At 54.1% G+C, this 21,343-nt stretch overlaps 1 protein-coding gene across 3 annotated transcripts in view; it reads right to left on the bottom strand.

Moving 5' to 3' along the window:
• Positions 1-21,343, bottom strand: part of SDK2 (sidekick cell adhesion molecule 2) — a 277,315-nt gene that overhangs the window by 138,006 nt on the left and 117,966 nt on the right. For all 3 annotated transcript variants that reach the window (XM_070483542.1, XM_070483541.1, XM_070483543.1), the window contains exon 2: positions 15,483-15,642. In XM_070483542.1, coding sequence (XP_070339643.1) covers positions 15,483-15,642 — 160 coding nt within the window. The remainder of the gene's footprint in view (positions 1-15,482; positions 15,643-21,343) is intronic.

The following is a 21,343-nucleotide window of genomic DNA, read 5'->3' on the forward strand; positions in this document are numbered from 1 at the left end:
CCCTGGGGGGCAAATGTCATGTGACGCCGTTCCCGTCCCCGCCTTGAGAAGCACAGAAACGGTGTAGCACAGACGGTGCGATTTCACAGGCCAGTAGCATTCCCGGCTCCCCCAAAAGCCATATCTAACTATGTCCATATCGAGGGGTGGGGAGGGGTGGCTGCCTTTAATTTGGCCAACAAGGATGTGAGGCAACAAAACAAAAAAATCTGTCGTGGAGTTTTTTTTCATTTCATTTTTAAAATGGACATTTTTAACACCAAAAGAGCAATAGGGATGGAGAGTTTTATAGACTGAATGAATCTGGCTTTATGGGAACCCATCACGCTGCTCTTGTTTTTGTCAGTTCACAGCAGCCCTGGCAGAACGCCACGCGGGCCGTCCTCTCCCACCAAGTACCGTGTTCTAGAAGCTCCTGCAGGCTCAGCACTTCCCCGCTCTCTTGGGCGATTCTTCACTCTTTTGGCTGCCAGTCTCATCTTTCCTAGTTTTGTATCACACTCATTGCCCGACGCTTTGCCTTACACACAGCAGAGTTCAATAAGGCTGGGCAGGCTGGCCGCTGGGACAGCTCGATAGCACCCCGCTGAAGCACAGTGCCAAGGGGCCCGAAGTCAAGTCACCCTGCTTCACTCTGTGCTGAGGGTTGGTGGGTGTAGATGGAGAAGGAAGTTTGTTGATTATGTATTTCACTTGCTGTGTGACCTTGGGCTAGTTGCCTAATATCTCTGTGCTTCCATTTCCTCATCTATAAAATAGGGGTAATAATAATAACTATGATACATAAATCAGGCAGTTCTAAGCACTTTACATATGACAATGTGTTTATTCCTCATTCACTACCCAATGAGGTCAGAATTAATTTTATCCAGATTTGGCAGATGAGAAAGATGAAGAAACCAAGGCACAGAGAGGTTAAATAACTTGCCCAAGATCACACAGCCAGTAGGTGGCAGAGCCCCAGGAGGCTGCCTCTAGATTTTGTGCTCTTAACCACCACACAATAGTCCCTACCTGAAGGCGCATCACAAGGAAGTTCACGTTATTATTATTATTCACTTAGTCACCTGTCCTGGGAGAAGGAGGCACTGCCCTCAGCCCCTGTGAACAGCCCAATGCCAGACCCAACACCCACTCATTTAGGACAAGCCCTTGCCGGCCGGCCAGCCTGGCGAGCAGAGCCTGAGTTGGTGCTGCCACGACATCCAGAGGCAGGAGCTGTGACAACAGGCTGCCCTGAGCCCCAGGGCCCAGAGCCGACTCCCCACCCCCACCCCGCCCTTCCCAACATCTGCTCAGACCCGGGCGGCTGCCTCGGAAACCATCCCAACGGCCCTGACCTTTGTGGCCATCGTCCAACACGACTCACTTCTAACACCTGCCATTGTCTTTGGGTTTTCCAAAGTCACCCTCAAAGTGACTTCAGAGACACCTCTCGGGGGAACCAGATCAGAACTGCGTTAATGAGGCCCTGAGGACCCGCCTGTGAGCCGCCATCTGGAAAAGGTGATCTGTGCGGGCTGCCAGGCGCCGGCCAGAGCTGAGCGGAGGCTGGAGACCGACGAGCCTGGCCCTGATGTCTGCAGCAACTCCAATCAGAACGCAGAGTCTCTTTCCCTTCCTGAATCTGGGCCGGCCTCATGACTTGCTTTCGTTGAGAGAACGTGGTGGAACATTCTGAAGTCCAGACCACCAGGCCACGAAGGATGATAAGCCATGGAAGACAGCCCAGCTCCAGCTACTGGCCAGCGAACACGACTTCGTGAGGGTGCCCAGGAGAGACCAGCAAAGAAGCGACAAATCATGGTTGTTTAACTAACTGAGGTTTGGGGTGGTTTTCTAGGCAGCAATAGGTGACTGACCAGAGGCTGTGCCTGGGGCAAGGCCGGGCACGCTCCTGCAGCCAGGACCCCCTCTCTGTGTGTTCCCTAGGGGTTGGGGGTCAAGGAGCACGTGCCGTGGCTGGAGCCTCTGGACGGCTGCAAATTACGTTGCCGTCAGGGACTGTGCCCCATCTCCTCCAGGGAGATGGTCTTTCCTGGTTACTCTTCTCCATTCTGCAGGAAGAATGGCCTCTCCCCTCCCCAGCCCACTGCAAGCGGCACCTGCTCCCTACTCACATTGAGCTGGAGGACTCTCCGGCATCTCCCAGCCCCCAGGGGCTGCAGGTGGAGCTGAAACCCCTGCTCCCACCCCCACCCCTCCTCCAAGCCTACCATGAGGAGGCTCTGTGCTCCTGGGATGTGGGCAGCTGACCGGGAGCTGGCCTCTTCCTTGGCTGGGATGGGAAGTTCAGAGTCACAGACACCCCAGTGCCTCATCAGTCAAAGAGCAGAAGAGTGGACTGTGCCCTCTTGGGGGGACAAGGACACAGGGCAGAGACCAAGGGAACCCTCCCACTTTCAGAAATCCCATGAATGGGCCTGAGGGGGGGCTCTGAAGGGTACGGGTAGAGAGGGGGAAGTTGGGCACCGAGGAAGCCCCCAGGAAGCAGGGGTCATTACCAACTCCCCGGGCATCTGTCTGGACCATTTGCCTGCCTGAGCGCAGAACTGAGTCAAGATCTAATTAGTTTCTGTGTCCTGGCTGAGAGCCAGGGGGATGGGGCGTCCGCACGATGATCTGGGGAGGGAGGAAGAAAGAGAGAGGTCCTCAGGGCAAGCTGGGGTCTCCAGGCCAGCTGTGTGAGGAGAGAGAATGAACATCTCATTTCCATACACTGAAATATCCTAGATAAAAAAACATGTGTCTCTGATGGGGACCACCTCTCCCCGCCTCCCCAAGGCCCCCGGGTCCCGCCTGCCCGCCCTACACTCATCTCCGTGCATTGGTTAACAGAGATTCAGGCCAAATTCAAATATGTCAATTTCAGGTGATGAATGATCAAACCCTTCCTAATTTGCATGTGAAGTTTCCTCGTGGTGGAAATAAATAGCCTCAGTTCATCAGGGAAGAGCTTTCCTTGGGAGCCTCTCATTAAGGGCAGCAGCCAGCTTCATCTGCATGTTCTGTTCCCCACTCTGGGGAGTCTGGGCTCCCGGCCACCTGTCCCCAGGGCTGTGGGGACTGTCTGCGGAGGATCCATCAGTCACTGGACAGTGGGAGGAGGGCAGGGGGGAGAAGAGGGGGTGTGGCTCGTGTGTGCACACCTGTGTGTTTGAGACTGTTCCGTGCAGTGGGGCTGCGTCCCTCGCTCTCCCCCTGATTTGCAGTGTGACCCCAGACGTGTCGCTTTCCCCCCTGTGCCTCAGTTCCCGCATCTATGAAATGGGAAGCCAGTAACTGCTCTGTGGACTCCTCAGGCTGCCCTGTGAGAAGTGAACATGGTAACTCTGACAAGGGCACACCGTGTGTGCCTGTGTGGTGGGTCATCCTGGGTGACTACACATGCACTGTGGATGGACAAACAGAGGGTGCCCACTGAGCGTGTCAGAGACGCAGGGACACATGTGGGCCTTCGAGAGAGCAGCTCCTCCCTGCCTGCCCAGCTTCAGGGGGACCCACGGCTTCACGGAAATGTCCTCCCTGCCCCACCCCAAAGGGTCTTTAGGGGCACGATGCTTCGGAGTAATGCTCTCAACCACGGGGACACCGAGGGAACTCAGAGAGGCGCAGGCAGAACCAGTGGTCCAGGGTCCAGCCTTGGTCTTGCAGAACTTGGCAATGCCCCCAGTCCCTCCCATATCCTGAGATGCTCAGCCTCGCGAGGGAAAGGTCACCAGATCAACCTGGATCTTGGAGTCTTTGCCTTCTGTCACGCTGGAACACTGCACAGCTGGGTAGCCAGTTAAACCCAGGCAGCAATGGATGGAGACTCAGGGGGCCTGAGTTTGAATTCCAGTTCTGACACTGACTCACACCCCATTTCCACTCAGGGCCCCGGTGTCCCAACTATGAGACAAAGGGCTTGGCCCAGGCCTTAGTGAAGCCATTCTATGACTGTGTGACTCTCTCAAGACCCTGGGCATGTCCCCAAGGTCCCACATCCCTAAGCTCGGGCCCAGCGAGGTGACACCCACCATCCCTCTCTGACTTCCTCGGGCTTGGGGGGCCCACTTCCTCCCTAAGCCAGGACCCATTAGTGAGAGTGTGAGGAGATGGTGCTACAGAAACCGAGAGAGCCAATGTTTGAGAGACTTTTGCTTCTTTTTTCTCTCTTTCCCCTTACATTTTGAACTTATTCATCTTAATTGACATAATTATTGCAACGTCAACCTGAGGCACAGGGAGCCAGCTGTGCCGCTCGCCGCCCACCACCTGCCCTGACCCTCTGGGGCTCTCCTGGTTGCCTCTCTCCTGTCACTCAGCAAACCCCAAGGCTGGGGCTGGCCTCTCAGGTCCAGGAAGGACTTATCCTAAAGCGGGGGGGGGGGGGGCCCCAACCCAGGGTAGGAGGATGCGCCAGGCTTTGGGGTCTCAGGGCCGTGTCAGGAGGCATTCCTGGGCACCTGCGGGGACAGGGTCGGGGCTGCTATAGGTGACCCCATGTTCTCTTCCAACAGTGGCCTCAACCTTTGTGCCAGCACTTTAAGCAGGACTGCCCAGAGGAGACCAGAGTGCATTATTCACATTTTGGGAGCTGGAGGCTCCTGCCCCAACTGGGAGAAGGAGGCTCACCAGCTGGAGGAGCTTGGGCCAGGCCCTGGGCCTCTCTGAACCTTGTCTTCTCGTCTGTGCGATGGAGTTGTCCTACCTGCCTTGCTCATTCCAAGCCAAGGAACAAAGGAAGCATGGAGGAAAGAAACTCTGTGCAACAGGAAGTACTGTCTACTCGGATCATCATGGAAAGAGAAAGAGGGGGCAGGAGAGGCCCCCAAGAGGGGCTGGAGGGTGGTCGGCCAGTTCTGCCCTCACCTCCTCCCACCCCAGGCCAGCTGGGCCTGAGCCAGGCCAGGCCCTGATCCCAGAGTGGCAGGACGCCTGTCTGCAGAGGAGCAGCTCTGGCCCCAGCTGGGAGAGCCTGGCGGTGGGGGCACCAGCATCTCGTTCTAGATCACTCGTTCTCAATGGCGCTGATGTGGCCCTCAAGTCACATTTGGCCATGTCTGGAGACATTTTTGGTTGTCACATTTGGGGAGGGGGCTACTGGCATGTAGTGGGCAGAGGCCAGGGATGCTGCTAAACACCCCTCAATGCATAGGGCAGCCCCTTATCAGGAGGAATTATCCCGCCCCAGGTGTTCATGGTGCCCAGGCTGAGAAACCCTTCCCCGGTTGTTGTCTTCCTCACGGGTAGCATATGGGGCTGTCTGAGCGTCCTTCAAACTCTGCTACCACCCCCGTTATTGGAGGCTCGCCCTGTATGTGCAGACAGGCGGGGTGGGCAGGTCGGCCCACGGGGCCTGCTGGCTCCCTGCAGCCCCACTCCCTCCCCAGGATGCTCAGGGGCGGGGGTAGCAGCCTCGGTCAGGGGAAGGACAGCACGCTCGGCTGGGGACCTCTTCCTCCTCCTGGCCCACCTCCCCAGCCCTCCCTGAGGATTACGACATTTCTAAACTCGTTAACTTTTAATTACTACCTTCCCTCTGCCTGAGTACATTGGCTCCATGCCACATACATCTCTATTAAAATTCAATTTATGCCCATCATAACTAATTCTTGTGCTTCAGTCTTCTCACCAGCAGCCTTCATTCTCAGAAAAGATGTCCACGCTGATGGCCGAATGAGAGTAAATCTCCAAAGAGGCTGGTGATGGGATCCAGCTTCATTGAGGAGGAGGAGCCTGGACCTCTCAGGAGGGGAGGAAAGAGACCGGGGCCAGAGAGACCGGCGGGGGGGGGGGGGGGTGGATAGCCTGCCCTACAGGGAGGAGAGAGGTGGACGGCATCCAATGTTTACTTCATGGCTTCCAGGCCACCCTTTCCATTTCTAGTGCCATGGATGCCCAGACACCCATCTGCATGCTTTGTCTCATGCGACGTTCACCAGCGCCCCAGGAGGTAGCTATTAGCTTTATCATCCTCATTTGACAGACTGGGCAACTGAGGCCAGGATTAAGTAATCTGCCCAAAGGCATACAGTGAGTTAGGGTCAGGACAGAAATTCATATTGGGGGGACGCTGGGGGTGAATCTTGGATGATCAGGTACCAAAAGTGTGTGAGGTGGAGGAGAGAGGTGAGCAAAAGGGTGGTGGTATTAATAGCAGAGACCGTCAGTAAATTCCTCGTTCAGCCCATCAGCGAAGGGGGTTGGTGAGAGAGGAGGCTGGAAAGAGGGGCAGGACCAGGTTACACAGGGTCCTGTGCTCCCTTGACCAAAATCCTCTGAAGACTTCTCACTGCCCACAGGATGTGGCTCAGAGTGTTCTTCCTGGCATTTACGGTCCTCCCTGTGCCACCTGGTGCCAGCCGTGTCTCCCTCACTCCCAGGGCAGCACCGTGCATCAGCTGTCCATCTCATGGTGGCTCATCCCTGCCTCCGCTTCCTCATCCTTCACACGCTCCTCAACCTGCCCATCCTCAATCTCCCTAAGGTCACCGACGTCTATGTCCCTAAATCTTGCCGACAGTTGTTAGCATCCAGCAGCAGCTGACACAGCTGAGTGCTTGGTCCTTCTCAAACCATCCTCTTCCCTTCCATGACACCCCCATCTCCAGGTTTCCCTCCTCCATCTTGGCCTCTTGGCTTCGTTCTGCTGGGCTGGTTTTTGCCTCTGTTATGTATTTACCTTCTGGGACCCTAGAGCTCTTTCTTCGGTGCTGTGTCCACTCTCTCATCCTGCCCATTCCCGTGGTGTCAGCTGTCATGTTGACATTGGTGATTCCTAAATCAGCATCTTCTGCTCAGGCTTTTCTGCTCAGTTCCAGGCGTAAGTATCTTCTTGTCTGTTGCACATGCCTACCTGATGTCTCACCAAGCGTCCAACACTGAGCTCAGCGACTTCCCATAAGCCCCTGCTCTTCCAGCGTTTCCTTCATCAATTGCCTCACCACCTACCTTCCTCCCTCACTCCCCAGGTCTGGCTGATCGTCGGATCTTGTCGATTCTACCTCCTAAATCTGTCTCAGCTCCATTCATTCCTCCCACCTCCACTGTCTCCAAGATGGCCCCTCCCATGACAACTGCCCAGCCCAGCTCCTAACCTCTGTCCTCCAGCTCACTTCCCACCCAGCTGCCTGGCTAAATATTTTTCAAATGTACATCTGATCATGTCCCCTCCCCGTGACAAACCATTCAAAGGCTCCACAACATAGTTTTTGGCATGAGATAGAGCTCCCTAAGATAGCCAACCAGCCCCCACTTGGTCATCCCTGTCCATTTCTCCAGCGTCCTGCCCTCCTTGTCCGTACTGGCCTTCTTTCAGCTGCTCCCACCTCCATGTCTGTACACCCCGCCCCCCCACCCCCGACACCTCGCCCTGCGGCCTCCACTTTTGGAGCTTGGCCTCCAGCCATCTCTACTACTTCTCTAGGTCTCAGAAATGTTGTCTTTGACCTGTACATTCCCTGGATAGCACTTATCAAAAGCGAAGTCCATTAATACTTGCAGAATTGTGAACCTGCCTCCACTCTGGACTGCGTGCTCTAGGAGGCAAGGCTCCTCCTGTCTCATCTAGCATCAGGGCACCAGCACCCAGTGTCTGCATGTGGGGAGGGCCTCCCCCACTCACCACCCATCACCTCCAATGGCTTCGTCCCTCCCGGTTCAAGCTGTGCACCTTCCAGAGGCTGCCCCCATTTCTTTAGGACACTCCCTTGGCCTTGTCACCTGCTGTCACTCCTCAGTCCAGGCACTTGGGGGCCACAAGTACACAGCTTGCTCCTTGGGTTGAACACACGTTTCCACAGTGGGGAGGAGGGCGGGCACTGTTGTCTTGTCCTCGTCCAGCTTGTGCCCGCGCCAGGCAGGCAGCAGGTCCTGAATCTCTACCTGATGAACGAGATGTCGGCATCTCCTGACGGTCCTGCGGCAGGCTCGGGGGGAGAAGACCTGGCTCTCGTCTTGGTGCCACGGCTTTGGGCTCTAGGGAGGGGGCTGAACCTCGAAGCCCCGCAGTCCTCACTCTCAAGATGCCTCCTCGGCAGGAGATGCTGATGTTCAGGGATTGAGAACAAGAACCTGAGTGACGGCGGCCGACACGGGCCAGCACGGGGTAGATGATCTTCCGGAGTGTTCCTTAACGAGAGTTAACATACATGATGCACTCAGAACAGGGCCGGCCCCATGGTAAGGTCCATGTGTTAGCTGTGAATAGTTCTCCTTGTGCAGCGGTTTAGAAGGCAGGCAGGGAAAAAGTCCCCAGAAAGCTGGGCCCCAGCAGTGTCGCTACCCTGGGAAAGGACAAGCACGGCAAGACAGCTCAGAGCAGAGGAGGACGCAGGCTTGGGGTCGGAAAGATCCTGGGTGAAATCTGACTTTCCAGTTCTGGCTGTGTGATCTTGGGGAAGTTGCTGAACCTCTCTGAGCTGTGATTCCCAGCTATGAGACAGAGATAACAATAGCACCAATCTCCCAAAACTGCTGCCGGTAAGAGCTTGGCTCAGTTCCTGGCACCCACATGGCATGTGCTCCCCTGCCCTCTGGGAAGCCTGTTGGTCTCTGCCTTCCCCACCTCTGCTGCCTGCTCTCACTTCTGACGAGAGGCCAGAGGGTCAGCCAGACACAGAGCAGCTGGCTTTGTCTTTATGAGTTTCCCTTCATCCTCTCCTCTGAAGAATTTCAAAGGCTGCAGCAGCTCTGTACGCGTGTCCCCTGCCTTGTGACCCTCTCTGGGGCCATCGTGCGCGTGGGTCTCTGCCTCAGCCGGGCTTTCTTCTCCCCTTGCCAAGCCTGGGCAGTTCCCTGACACCACAGGCCCACCGCAAGGGACGTCAGCTGGGCAGAGGGCCTGGGGGCCCAGCCTGGGACTGGCCAGATGCCTGGCTTGGCTCGCCTGAGCTTCCCCTCCACACACCTGCTCTGTTTCACGCCACCCAGGGACCATCTGGGGCCCCAGGGGCAGGACTGGGCCTCAGCTGGTCTCACACCCTCACATTTGCCCTTCAGGAGGGTCCGAGGGGCCCCTGGCTTCCTGCTTATTGGGCCAGGAGAATGACACACAGTGACAAGAGCGGGGCAGACAGAGCCGGATTGGGAAGCTGTGTGTGTCTGTGCAGAAAGGACAAGAACACAGTCCAGTCAGACCTCTTGGGTCTGCCACTTGCTCTCTGGATGACCCCAGGCAAGTTCCGGAACTTCTCTGAGCTTCAGGCTCCTTGTTTGCAAAAGGAGAGCAATGACACTCACCTCCGTGTGTTGCTGTGAGATGATATTTGGGAAGTACCTGGCACTGAGCGAACCTCCATAAACAGTGGCTCTCCTTTGAGCGTGTGTACCTGGTTGTGTGTAGGAATCTAAGTGTGTACGTGTGTGTGTGTGTGTGAGATCTGCCAGCTGACTTGTTTTTCTAATTTGACTTTCTTTACTTTTATTTTATTTTATTTTTTTGAGGAAGATTAGCCCTGAGCTAACATCCTCCTCTTTTTTGCTGAGGAAGACTAGCCCTGAGCTAACATCCATGCCCATCTTCCTCTCCTTTATATGTGGGACGCCTGCCACAGCATGGCTTGCCAAGCGGTGCCATGTCCGCACCCGGGATCCAAACCAGTGAACCCCGGGCCGCCAAAGCAGAACATGCGTACTTAACTGCTGTGCCACCGGGCCGGCCCCTGATTTGACTTTTAAGTGTGAGAATAATTGTGGGAGAAGGCATTACTAGGGCGGGACAAAATAATCTGGTTGATGACTTCGCCAGGATGTGGTTACAAGGACAGGTGGCTGCCATCCATCCTCCTTCCCTCCTCCCCCGTGACCCTGCCTGATCCGACATTTAGTGCTGCTGGGGTCTCCCCAGCCATGCTGCTCTGACCGGTGAAACGGATGTAAAGTGAGGCTGAACTGATTCAGCCTGGGGAGATGGTCCCTGGAGGGGAGGGGCGAGGAGGGGAGGGGAGGGGAGCACAGAGGGGGAGTGTGGGGGACCAGCTGATGGAAGAGGCTCCAGCGACAACACAAGAGGGCCTGACCTTTATGTGAGCTACCCTCCCACAGTCAGGAAGTTACACAATGACACTTGCAAGCTTTGCACAGACGCACGCTCACAACTGTTAATCATGTACACAAGACCATGAAGGAAACACACACACACACACACAGAGGCTCTAACAAACACATTAGACCTTGTGCGTCCAATGAGTACTGTGCTCATCCTCCCTCCACACACCCCCAACACGCACACCGACAGTCACCGTGTGCGCCTGTTCCACAGGAGGGGTGGGTAGTGGGGACAATGTCTAAACTTTTGGGAGCGTCTTCCCAGGCAGTGTCCCACCCACGTGGGAAAAGGGATGTCATGTCTTTAGGGTCCAATATTGCTTTGTATCCAAGTGGTACCCCCCAACTGTTGTAGCCACTTTATTTCTCAAACTGGGAATTCAAGGCTGGTATGAGAATGGATAAAGATACATCACCAACAAGGGGCTCTCACAGGACTCGACAAAGAGGAGTTCCAGAAAGGGTCATTGGTGGGCCATAGCGGTGTCCTTGGAACAGGTGCACAGAGCCCCCGCGACCGCTTGGGAGGAGATGTGCTCACTGGCATGTGTGACTTCTGGTGGGTTGTTACCAGATTTGTTCTGTTATTCCATCGACACAGACACCCTGTATAATCCTAACAGGTACCATCACTTTCATGTCTGTTGCACCAGGGACAGGGCTGGTCCCACAGACTCTCATTTAATCCTTACTCTAACCCTCTAAAGTAGGCATTACTGTGCCTGATTCCAGGATGAGAAAATAAACTCAGGGTGGCTCACTCATTCTGTCAAGGTCCCAGAGCTGGTAAGTGGTAGGGGCATGACTGTATTCAGGTGGATCTAACTCCAAAGGCCAATGTCTTCCCACTCTGCCCCCCACAGAGGGATGCGGACCCATCCACTCGCCATAGTCACACGTCCTCAGAAGGATGCACAGGGTGCCTGTGTGTGGATGTTCCACACACATCAGGCCCATTCTGTTACAGATTCCACTGAGGATAAAGACCCTTGCAGACTGGACGTGAATACAAACTTCCTTTGGAGACGAGGTAGGAAACATAGCTAAATTTATGGCAGCACTTCCAATCTTATTTTCTCTCAACTTGCAGAGTAAATTAAGCCATCTCTCTGCCTGAAAGTTGGATATTATCACCCAACTCAAAGCCTTGGGTTTGCAAGAGACTAGGAAGTCTTCCGCAGCAAGCAGTGGTCAAAGAACCAGGGGATGAGAAGCTGGCCAGCCTCCTACATGATGTAATTATCAGGATGCATTTATTTAAAAGGGGAATCCGGAACATTTTCTTGAGCCAAAAAGCAAGAAAGTGCTAGAAATCCATTGAGGACATGTCAAAAGGACCCAGGATCCAGCTTGAAGAAGCTCCATTAGCCAAGTTTGGGTTACTATGAGCATCAAAATGAATAATGACAGGGATGAACTAAAACACATCGAATAGAAAAAACTATCCATGAGTTCATACTAATGCTAAATTACTTTAAAGGGGGTGAGAAAGGAAAGATCTTTTTTCACAAAAGAATGCCAACTAATATAAGTAAGAGGAATGATAAAAATAGGAAATCTCCTTCTCACAACCACCATGATTCAGGAAAGACCCATCAATGGATACGAAACCACTGGGTGGGAGGTTCCTGGGAAGAGAATATTCACACAGTCTCAAGGCATCATCTGAAGGGAAACAGATACCTCAATATCCGACAATGGAGAAGTCTGGTGAACATCACCTTGACCGGTTGCTCAAACCTACCATGACCAATAATAGGGGAGACTGACACTGTGTGCCTTCAAGCATGAAGCATTGAGAAGGATGCACATCTACGTTACATTATTGCCCAAAAGGTTTAACATGAGCGTTATTATAAGGATATAACTAGACAAATCCTCATTAGAGGACATTCTTCAAAACTGTGTGATGCCATGAAAGATTGGCTAAAACAATGAGGAACAGCTCCACATTTAAGGCGTCTAAAGATCATGACAACTCAATTCAACGTGCAGTCCTTGATTAGATCCCGTATTGAATCACAACACTAAAAATGGCCACAAAGGACGTAATTGGGACAAACGGAGAAACTGGATATGGACTGCGTATTAGGTGGTGGTATTGCATCAATGTGAAATTTCCTGAGGGTGGAAATTGCGTCGTGGTTCTGTAGAAGAATGCTTTGTTCTTAGGAAATTCTACTTAGGGGTGAAGTGACATGACGTCTGCAACGAATTCTTAAATAATTTGGCAAAAAAAGTGCATGCATATATGTGTGTATGGAGAGAGTGAGAGAGAGCACAGATGATGAAAAATATTAACAATTGTGAATGGTGAAATGTATACAGGTATTTATGGCATTATACTTAGAATTTTTCTAAGATTTGAAAATTTTCAAAATTAAACGGAAAGGAAGAAAGAAAGAGCACCTGCTGTGAGCTGGGCCCTCACTCGGGGCAGGGGTGGTGAAGTGGCCGCGGGTGGCTTCTGTCTGCCCCACCACCCTTTTCCCTTCTGCTGACAGCTCTCACCCTCCTTTCTACCATGTGGCTCTAGTGTGGGGGCTGCCATGCGAGTGTCCTATGGCCCGGTGCAGACACATGATGTGGGCCTGGCCAATCACCGAGCTCCATGCTGCTGCCCACCAGGATTGGTCAGAGATGATCCAAGCTGGGCCAATCATAATCCTTTCCCGGAGCTTTCTACCTGAAACCTGCAGGGCAGTTCCTTCTACTCTGAAATCACTGGCTGTGGCCTGTTATCCTTGAACTTCTCAGTGTCACTCACCAGGTGGGAATGAAGTCTGAACCCAGAGGCGGGCCTGGTTAAGCAGCCGAGAGAGGAGAGGCCCTGGTGGTACCACGTTCTTGATGCTAAGTCCTGAGGTCCCTGGGATCGCCTAGGTTCCTGAAGCTCTGACCTCAGTTCTGTGGTCTACTTGCAGTGTCCCATGTAAATAACGAGAAGACAAGGTGTAATGGGGTGTATTGTGGACAGTCACCAAGGGCAGAGAGAGGCAGAAATGTGTGTGTGTGGGTGTGTGAGAAAGAGAGGGACTGAGATTGAGAACATACTCGTGTACTATCAGGAAAGCCTTTCTGAAAGAGCAGGGGCCCTGCAGGAGAAAGAAGGTTCTGGAAGGGGCAATATTTCAAATGGAGGGGACGGAACAGTCTAGACAAGGCAGAAGAGAGGACGCAAGCAGGGAATTGTCCTGGGACCCGCGATGGGATGGTCCTGTTTGGTGGGAGCGCGCTGCCTCAGATGGGAATAGCAGAAAGTGAGGCAGATGCTCCCAGAAGAGCCCTCGAAAGGTCCTGGAGCCCATCCCATGGGGTGCGGACCGTCCCTGTGGGCACAGCACATCTTCGATCAGAGGAGAACCCTGAGCAGACCTGCACTCAGGCACCTGGCTGCCGCCCTGCATAACAGCCAGCTTTCATGGGGGTGAGGAGGTGAGGGGGTGAGTTTCCCGAATGGAAGCTCATTTATGTCCTCTGAATAACTTGCACCCAGTCAAGCTCTGAAGCAGAATATTTGCATTCTCCCCACCCCTCTGTTTTCTAGAAGGAGCACCGTTAGCGGAAAGACTGCTCAGGACACATGCTGAGGAAGCGATGGCAGCACTTCTTCAATGACAGGCGGGGTGGTGGATGGTGAACTCCAGCCCTGGGGTCACACGACTTATATTTGAAGCCCAGCTCAACAGTCTGACCTTGGGGGAGGTGTGTAATCTCTCCAAGCCTCAGTTTGCCCATCCGGAGAGTGGGGAAAATAACTGAACCTACTCGTGGGATTGGTGGCAGGATTAAAGGAGATAGTCACAGAGCACACGTCATCACGTCGGCACCTTCTTTTCGTTGCCAGTGATTACAGCTGTTACTACCATCATCAACAGCTGGACCCTGACCACCACCTGGAGGCCTCCAGGGACAGAGAGCCGCTTCCATTCCATTGTTGGGCAAGTCTGATCCTCAAGCTGAGCTAGGATCTGCTTCTGTGTGACACCCTTCCTTGTGTCCTTGCAGTTCCAGGGCGCCAAGAGAGTGGCTCTGAACCAACTCTCCCCCCTTGGATCCTGCCTCCAACTCCCTGCTGGTAAAAGTCAAGGGCGGGCTGGGAGACCCTGTCACCACTTACACCCACGGTATGCCATCCACAAGTTCCTGGTGTTCCCATTCAAGTATGCCCCCCATCCAAGAAGCTGCAGGGGGTCTCCACAGAGACTGTCAAAAGAGCCAGGGGTGCACACAACAGTCAGGAGTGGCTCTGGGTCCGCAACTGAAAACCGTCACAGGGGCTGCTCAGGGAGGTCCCTCTGGTCTGCTCATGTGATCCCTGGACACCGGAGGCCCAGAGCCATCCAGGTCCCTCACCATCCACAGAGGGGAAGCTGGTCTTCCTGCCCTGGCCCCTCCTACTCCCTCCTTTGACAAACTGGTCACACCCACCAGCCAATCCAGTCCAGGGTCAGGGCAGAAGGAACCTGGGGGTGGGGGTCACCCCAAACTCTGGCCTCCCTGCTTTGTAAAGAAAGGGATGGTTCTCTGGAAAGGATAGATGCTCCAGCAACTAACTCCTCCTCCCCTCATTTGCATTCGTGTCCCTGGGGCAGATTTGTATTAGCATTCCCGGGGCAGGACAATCTTGTTTCCCCCAGCAAAACCGATTATGCACATCAGGCCTGGGGATTAATCACGAGCCACAGGGTTGGGAGCCAATAAAAAAAGGCCTAGATGGAAGGATGGGAGCAGGGTACTGGGAGAGAGGCGAGGGGGGCTGGAGGCCAGTGGGGTTTGGGTTGTGGCTGCTTCCTGCTGGCTCACTCCCACTTCCAGCAGCAAACGAGCCCTTGCTGAGACCCTGTGCTCTCTCCCTCCTCTGCTTTCTCCCCACTTGGCAGCATCCTGGGGAGAGAAGGGTGGCCCAGAGCTCATGGGCACAAATAGGGAGCAGCAGATAAGCCCAAAGGCCCCGGGCAGGCCACCTCCATGTCCCACCTGAACTGCTCCCCTGAACAGAAGATGTCACCTCATCACTGATCCCACGTTGCAGCATGCCCCACCCCTCTGCCGGGCCCAGGCCCCTCTAATCGTGCCCCCTAGAAACAGCAGGTTCTTCCAGGGTAGGGGGTGGGGAGAATAAGGGCTTCCGGTCACAGCCACGACTCCCCTGGTCGTAGTGAGTTCTCTGACCCCAGTTGTCGTCTCTGCCCCGTGCACTGCGCGTGGGCCTCTCCATCTGGGCGGCACTCCCGGCCCACCCCCCAGCCATCCTCTGCTGGGCTCAGCAGTAGGGGGACTCCCCACTTCTGTCTTTGCACCCCTACTTCTGCCACCCCAGCCTCCCAATAGCACTGGAGTGGGAGCCCCTGCTCCCACACTGCCACACAGGCCCCCGCCCGGGTACCCCTTCAGGGGATGCAGTGACCCCAGCAGCCAGGCGGGAGGGGGAGGGAGACGTGGCTTGCCTGTACTCCAGGGAGAACTTGGTCAGCTCCCTGCTGTTGTGAAGCCACTTGAACTCCAGCGGCCAGCTGCCCTCGGCCATGCACGTGAGCACCAGGCGGTTCCCCTCCAGGTGCACCTGCGTCCGCACCGGCTCCGTCTTGAAATAGGGGGCCACGTCATCTGCGGGGAACAGAGACACAAAGCCACGGTTACCACTTGCTCACGTTGTGCGGTTGCTCATTTCACGCCCTCACGCCCCCGGGCAGATGGCCGGGGTGCAGCCAGGTCACTCGCCCAAGGTGACTTGGCTAGGAAGGACTTGAACTCAGCTTGGTCTTGTCTTCATAGTGAGTCCTCTGAGCCTGTCAACCAGCTCCCCGCCTCCCTCCTCCCAGACCACACCAGGCTTACCCCCTCTGCTGCCAACCCCACATGCTGGTACCTTCCGTCTCAGCCTGCTTGGGATCCCCATCCATTCTATACCCCTTGCTTCTGGGTTTTTCTCTCGCTAGGGAAACAGGGAGGTGGGTTGACCCAAGCTGCAGGTGATGATGGGGGGTATCCTGCTCCCAAGGCTGGGGGAAAGCCCTCGAAGACTTCAAGGGCAGAGTCCGTTCAGTGGGCCCCCAACCGCCAGGCTGCAGGATCCTTCCATCCTCTCGCCCTCAGATTTAACCAGAACTGGGCATCTGTGGTCTTCAGAAAGGGTCAGCATTTGCGTCAAGGCCTCCCCCTAGGCTCTAGCGCAGGCCGACAACTCAACAGAAGCTGTAATGTTCGCGTGAGGCCCAGGCAAAGGGCTGCACAGCATCCCAGGCTGCACAGCACCCCAGCACATGCCCAGAGTCTCAATCTTAGGAGTATATAACTCGTGACTATTTGGGGGGCAGTCTTCCTTGAACCGCATCCCCGCTACCGACCCCCCCCCCCCCGTGGGGGCCGCTAGAGGGGTAAACGTGGGAGTGGACGGATGGTACGGAGAGCAGGTGCGGGCATGCGCAGGAGGCCCACCCACGACCGCCATCTCTCCGCCAGACACCGAGGCTTCAACCGCGGCTCCTGGAACATCCCTCCTTCACTCCTCACAGCTGTCATGTGAGCATGCTGCTTTTTAAAAATGGTTGAAAAGGCGCCTCTTTGAGAGCATGTACTCCGGGAGTGGCCAGCACCCCGGCCCCTTGCTTCTGGAGTCCTGCACACCTCTGGCCTGGGGGCGGAGGGCAGGGAGGCCAGCAGGCACGCATTTGCCAAGGAAAATGATTCCCGCCCCGCCAGCTCTGCTCTCGGTTTAACAAATGGGCACATTCGCACTTCAAAGGCGCATTCATATCCTCCAGCAGCTTTCAAGAGCCCTTTGAATCCCATTTTTGAAAACCCTCTGTTAGTTTCTGTCATCACTCGTTTGTTTTAAAACAATAACATTCCCAGCCCTCGAGTGATTAAATCCCTTACGAAATGGGGCTGACTCAGAGCCGGAACAGTCAGAGGGGGCGGGCGTGTGTGTGCTTCCACGCGCACACACGCGCTCCGCACGCAGACACGCTCGTCTGGGTGAACCGGCTCGCTGGGCAATTTGCTCCCGGTCTGCGTCTGCCGGTTCATTCCTCAGCCTCCCCCAGGGGCGTCAGCCACGAGCCGAGCGACTTTTGCTCGGATGGGTTGATTCCAGCGCCTGCCGGAGATAATGACTTGGGGGAAGACGAAAAAGGGGGCATGTACTTTCCCGAGAACCTGCTGGCCACGGAGCCCTGAGCTGGGTGCTCGGCACCCGATCTGGTGTTATCCTCACAAGGGCACCCGGAAGAGGCCAAGGCTCCTCTCCCCAAGGCCCTGTGGTATGGCCGGCCGCACCCCCTTTTCCTGAAAGGCCCCTGCCATCGGGATCCAGGGCTTTGCCGGGAGGTTCTACGCAGGACTGAGAGCAATGGGGGGAGACAGCCAGGCGGTGTCCCTTGGTGGTCCCGCCCTCTTCCAGAAGCAGGAGATGGCAGGGACTGTGAATGTGCGTGCTGTGGGAGGAAAGACTGATGGGAAAAGGATACTGGTGGGGATAGAGTGTGTGCGTGCCTGTCTGTGTGCACTGTGTATGTATGCAGGCATGTGTTCATGCGTGTGTCTGTCTCTCTGCATGTGTGTCTGCGTGTGTGCTTATGTGCAGGAAGAGATTCCTATGCTATGACTGCACAGGCGGGTAACACAAATCACTGACATTGGCAAGTTACTTAACCTCTTTGCACCTCAGTCTCTTTAGCTGTAAATTGAGTTTACATTTGTTGTGAGGATTAAATAAATTAAGATCATAAGTGCTTAGCAAAGCCCCTGGCACGTGCTATAGGAGAGGTATAGGAGCTCTTATTCCTATTGATCATATACACAGATGCACAGATTACCCCGAGAGAAGAGCTCATACTCTGCTAGCAGGGACTAGCAGCTCCTTTCAGCCTTAGTCCTAGGATTGTGCAGTATACAACTTGCACAACTGTACACAACAGCCCTGGTAGCCACCTTCTCAGGAGGGAAGGCAAAAATGAGAATGGATGAGTATCGTGGAGAGAAAGATTCAACGGTATACAGATGTCATTCTCTTAAACTTTTCCTCACTTGAAAACACACACACAGGATGGATTTTTTTTGTTGAACTATACAAAGTGGTTCTAAAGTTCACACTTTAAAAAACAACAAAAGAATAGCCAAGAAAATTCTGAAAAAGAGTAAGAGGAGACTAGTACAGATATTGAATTATATGATAGAGCTGCAATAATTAAAACAGCGTGCTGTTGTACGAACAGACTGATGAAGCAACAGCCTAGAGAGTCTGGAAATAGACCCCAATCCATATGGGATTATTTAATATATGATGAAAGTAGAATTTCAAGTCAGTGGGGAAAAGATCAATTATTCAACAAATGACTTTGGAACAGCTAGGAAGCCATTTGGGAAAAAAAATAAAGTTGAATCTCTTCCTCACATTTTACCTCAAAATAAATGCTAGATGGATCAATGTTTTAAACATGAAAGATGAATTCTAAAAGAACTAGAAAAAAATTGCAGAGGTTTAAAAATATATATTCTTGGCAAGGCGAAGTATTCGCCAAGTACTTTCTAAGTACTACACAAACTCCGGAAAGTCATAAAACAGATTGATACCCTCAACTAGACAAAAATTCTGCCCCGGAAAAAAAATACCCGTAAACAAAAAGCAACAAATGACAGCCTGGGGGAAAATATTTGCAACCTATATCATGGACAAAGAGCTCATTTTCCTGATATAAAAAATATTCCCATAAATCAATAAGAAAAAGATGAACAAACCGACAGAAAAATGGGCAAAGGATATGAACAGTTCACAGGAAAGAATTACAAATAACTCTGAGACGTATATGAAGATGCTGAACCTCATGATAAGAGAAAGGCTAACTAAAACTCCATAAGATACCACTTTTTCCTATCACTTTGGCCAAGATCTGAAGTTGCGATAACTCCCTGGCCAGCCTGCGGAGACCCAGGCAGCCTCGCGTGGGGCCTGGGGTACTGGAGCGTGGTACGACACCTACAGAGGGCAGTTTAATTCCATCAAAACTCAACCTGAACACGCCCCCAATCCACCAACCCTTCAAGGAATTGAGCCTCCACAGACACACCTGTGCAGGGGTGAAATGAGAGCGTTTCACAGCCGCACGATGTCTTGTAACAGCAAAAGTTGGAAACGACCTGTGTCGGTCAAGAGGGCCTTGGCCAAAGACATGATCGCACCTCCAAACAATGGAATTCTCTGCCCGGCAACAATTTTTGAGAACTACTGCTAAGTGAAAAAAAAAAGCAAGGTGTAGAATGGGTGTAATCTACTACCATTTGTGTACAAGTTTTTTTTTCTCCAAGTATAAAAATATATTTGCTTGTGTAGGCATTGGCTTTCCTAGGGGGCTACATAAGAAAGTGGGTTTCGCGATGCGTTAGGGAGAACTGAGTGGCTGGGGGCTTGGGTGGGCTCGGGGGCTCTGTGCCTTTTTGTAACTTTTATGTTGTGTCCCACAGGTACCGGTTACTTACTTATAATCGGATATGTGCACACATATGCATACACGTATGTGAGTGTGTGGGGGTGAGCGGTCGCAGGCAGCCCTGCTGGCGACAGAGGAGAGGGAAGGCCCTCTGCATGCAGGGGACACAGGGGTGTGGCGTGGCTGGGGGTCACTCACCACCAGATCTGAGCCCCTTGAAGAAAGAGCCGCCTTCAGAGGCGGGCAAGAGGCCTTGGTCCTGGGCGTGCTTCATTTCCCGTAAAAGCTCAGGGGGCCCCTGACTGCCTTTCCCTCCACTTTCCCACTAAATAGCCCCATTGTCATCCTTCCACTGCAGGCTCCAGGCTGAATGGCCCCCTACAGAAGCTTATCTCAACTTCAGCCTCTCCTCTCCCTTCAGCCCCCAGCACAACAATGTCATCTTTCTCTGGAGTCTGTCCATCTTTCCTGGAATTTGACTTCCCAGCCACCCCAGGCCTGGGAACCCCACCTCCTCTGGAGCCAGGAGCTCGCTGGCTGGGAGTGCCAGCCAGAGTGACGACCTCCACCCGCCACCTAATTGGCCAAAAGATGTCCCTCTGCCCTCCAGACCGGCTGGGCCTGGACAGATCCCCTTTCCAGCTCTGAAACACCGCGAGACCTCTGCCTTCTGGGCACACAGCGACTGCTCGGTTGTGGGGAGCGTCTCTGGACTGTTTGGGAATGGACGGAGGCTGGGATTCTTGCAAACTTCTCCCCTCCCCATCCGCCAGTCTCTGCGCCATCACCTTTGTCCTAGATGGACCTCTGGGGCCTCCTAGCTGGTCCCCGCTGGAAAGCCCGTGCTCCCTGGAGCTGGTCTCCTGACCTGCTCGCCTCCCTGGAGCTGGCTGGCCACGGACCTGAGCAGGCTGGGCCCCGGGTCAGAGGAAGCAGGGGCTCAGGGAAGCCCCTCCACCCAACCTCACTTCTCCCCACACTTTATTCCTGCTGCCATCACTTCATACCACTTATGGAACTTTCCATACGCGAGGCACTCATGTCCATCATCTCAGGTAAGAGTCATGGGAGCTTCTCGAGGAAGGTGTATCATTACCCCCATTTTACAGATGAGAAAACTGATGCTCAGGAAGGTTCAGTCATTTGACTCTGCCACACAGATGTAAATGCAGATCTGGTGGATGCCAGAGCTCTCTGGATCTTTCTGTACCTGATGCAGGGCTTCCCTCGGCTGTCCCACTCTTCATGCCCCGACCTGTGGCCTCATGGGTGCTAAGTGAGGGATGGTGGCCTCTCTCGGGGCACTGCTCTTGAAACCACAAGCAGGGGCCATTCTGGTTATGTGGCAGGGGCATTCCTACCTCGGCTTCCAATATCAGGCCCCAGAACTAGATCCTGGGGTGAGGGTGAAACAGGCAGGCTGGCTGGGAATGAGTCCTGCGAATGTTGGAAGGATAATGAGCAGAACATCCCAGGAGAGTCTGGTCCACCTAGGGGTGGGGGCTTCCGAGGGATGAGCCGGGGGGTGCAGGGAGAGACGCCTGGGAAGGAAGGAGGACAAGGTGCAGAAGAAGAACAGGTGCAGCGTGAGGGGCCAAGGCAAACGGGGCGGAGGGCGGAGCCTCGGGGGCTTCATGGGAAGGAGGAGCCAAACTGGGGCCCCCCTCCCACAGCTCTGCCTGCCACTTAAGCCCCTAGGTGTCACCCTTTTCCAAGGGTGTGGCTTGAAGGTCCCAGTGGCAGGAGAAAAACCATGTTTAAGTCCCAGTTCCTATTCTAAGTTTGAGCCTTGCTGGTCTGTTCAGATAAACAGCTTCTGGGCCCTGCCCCAGAGGCCGCTGGGAGGGACACGCGAGCTAAAGTATGTCAAGCTCGGAGCA

Source organism: Equus asinus, chromosome 13 (genome assembly GCF_041296235.1).
Source record: "Equus asinus isolate D_3611 breed Donkey chromosome 13, EquAss-T2T_v2, whole genome shotgun sequence".
NCBI classification, from domain to species: Eukaryota; Metazoa; Chordata; class Mammalia; order Perissodactyla; family Equidae; genus Equus; species Equus asinus.